The sequence below is a fragment of the Procambarus clarkii genome, chromosome 21 (assembly GCF_040958095.1).
Source record: "Procambarus clarkii isolate CNS0578487 chromosome 21, FALCON_Pclarkii_2.0, whole genome shotgun sequence".
Taxonomy (NCBI): Eukaryota; Metazoa; Arthropoda; class Malacostraca; order Decapoda; family Cambaridae; genus Procambarus; species Procambarus clarkii.
This window is the reverse complement of record NC_091170.1, coordinates 29,101,127-29,103,451: the sequence shown is the minus strand read 5'-3', so window position 1 is coordinate 29,103,451 and position 2,325 is coordinate 29,101,127. Positions and strand designations below refer to the sequence as shown.

Here is a 2,325-nt window from a genome sequence, read left to right as displayed (position 1 = left end):
TGGCATTAATACCACACACCAATGTGTTATGATTTTCATCTGTATTAAGTTTTCAAGACGATGTAAGAGACGTCTTAAGATGCAAGTAGTTAAATTAATCTTCTAACCAGTTCACACACAACATATGTTGTGTAGCAACATATGTTGCTAGTGACGGTACCTTACCCTAGGCTTTGTCAGCTCTAACGAAGGTTTGTTGCTGGGTAACTCAGAATCTTCTGTGTTTCGTTTTGGGGATGCCTCAGCTTGTGTCTGAAACCCAGCCGGACGCAATCTGACTTCCTGCTGTCGCCTGTGAGGCTGCTCTAGCGGAAAGATGTCTCGACGGATAAAGTTATTCCTCCTGAGTTGTTCCTGGCCAGTTGTTAGCTTAGTGAAAGTTATAATTCATGTTGTTAGTCTAGTGAAAGTTATGATTCATGTTGTTAGTCTAGTGAAAGTTAGAATTCATGTTGTTAGTTTAGGGAAGGTTATAATTCATGTTGTTAGTCTAGTGAAAGTTATGATTCATGTTGTTAGTCTAGTGAAAGTTATGATTCATGTTAGTCTAGTGAAAGTTAGAATTCATGTTGTTAGTTTAGGGAAGGTTATAATTCATGTTGTTAGTCTAGTGAAAGTTATGATTCATGTTGTTAGTCTAGTAAAAGTTAGAATTCATGTTGTTAGTCTAGTGAAAGTTATAATTCAGATTGTGGATATAGAGAAAGTTATGAAACAAACTGGTGGTGTAATGGGAGGTTAAGTTTCAAACTTGGTGTGTGTAAAATATGATATTGTTCAGACTGTGGATCAAACAATAAGTAACTTTTATAATAATAATAACCCATTTACAAAAGTATTAATGAGGCACAGAAACTGGCTATAGTAAAACACTGTTGCAGGCGATGAGTCACAATAACGTGGCTAAAGTAATTTGACCAAACCACACACTAGAAGGTGGAGGGACGACGACGTTTCGGTCCGTCCTGGACCATTCTCAAGACAATCGACTTGAGAATAGTCCAGGACGGACCGAAACGTCGTCGTTCCTTCACTTTCTAGTGTGTGGTCTGGTCATCATCAAAACACTGTTCACTGAGGTACGACAGTTCTCAAGAGACAGTACTATAAGCCATTACGACCACATAGCACTTGGTCTGTACTGATAATCACATATTATTTTCAGAACGAGGATATAACACAGCCTTGTTATAACCTCTTTCCAGGATATAACAGCCAATAAGGACTCCAATACATGTAAAACCGTAGTTGACACTAAAGGTGGCTCCAACGTATCTATTCCTTCCATTTGGTTACGTAATTCACAGTGAAAATTAAGACAATCTTACGCATAAAGTATCGAACTAACTACAGTCTGCGCATGCTAGAAGCGGTCTAAACAAGTATTAATACAACTTACCTTATGCAAAGGTAATCACTGACGTGATTCGTTATTACACAAGGGAAGTATTGATGTAACTCGTTACTACATAGGGAAAGTATTGACATAATTCCTTCATACAAAGAAATCATTGACTTAATTTCGTTATACGATGCAGATGATGGGTTACAATAACGTGACCATATCGTGAAGATATGATAACGTGAAGATATGATAACGTGAAGATATGATAACCAAATCACTCATCAGATTATGGAGAAACGACGAAACTGACGGACCGAAATGACCATTATCAAGTCATTATAATATTGACATAACTTCATTATACAACTAAGCTTGATATAACGTCGTTATACAACGCAACATTTACATAACATCATTATACAATGGAAACACTGACATAACATCATTATTGCATCATTATTCAACATAAAATTTATATAACATCATTATACAATGGAAACATTGACATAACTTCATAATGCAAAGGAAAAAGATAACTAATAGTAAGAAGTCACATCCGAGCTTAAATGTAACAATTAAAACATTGAGATAACATGAATCCCAGCATCAGTATTACATTTCCAACGGAAGGGCTTTGCATATGAATGGGACTCGTAGGCTCGGAGTCTGTGTGATGCTTATAGGCTAAAAGCTTCGAGATTCGGAGACTCTAAGGCACATGTAGGTGAGTACACACTCACATGCATATATATATATGTAGACACACATCGCATCCACCAGACTCACAAACATTAGATAAGGCTTTGAAGAGCATCTGTCAATAGCGACTGTGAGATTGGACATGCATTTAATCTCAGTACATTTCAAACACACAAGTCGTAATAGGTAGTCTCCACTTTGCTGCTCCGTGGAAATGTCGCTTCCACATCTGCATGTAGTGAGGAGCTCCCAAGTGTCCCTTGACAGCTGAAAGTTAAGCT

General features: G+C 37.4%; 1 protein-coding gene across 1 annotated transcript; it reads left to right on the top strand.

Annotated features, from left to right (window-relative positions):
- The first annotated feature begins 316 nt into the window (after positions 1-316).
- LOC138367229 (uncharacterized) lies at positions 317-742 on the top strand. The gene has a single exon (XM_069328634.1). The coding sequence runs from the start codon at positions 317-319 to the stop codon at positions 740-742; it is 426 nt and encodes a 141-aa protein (XP_069184735.1).
- Positions 743-2,325: the final 1,583 nt, after the last annotated feature.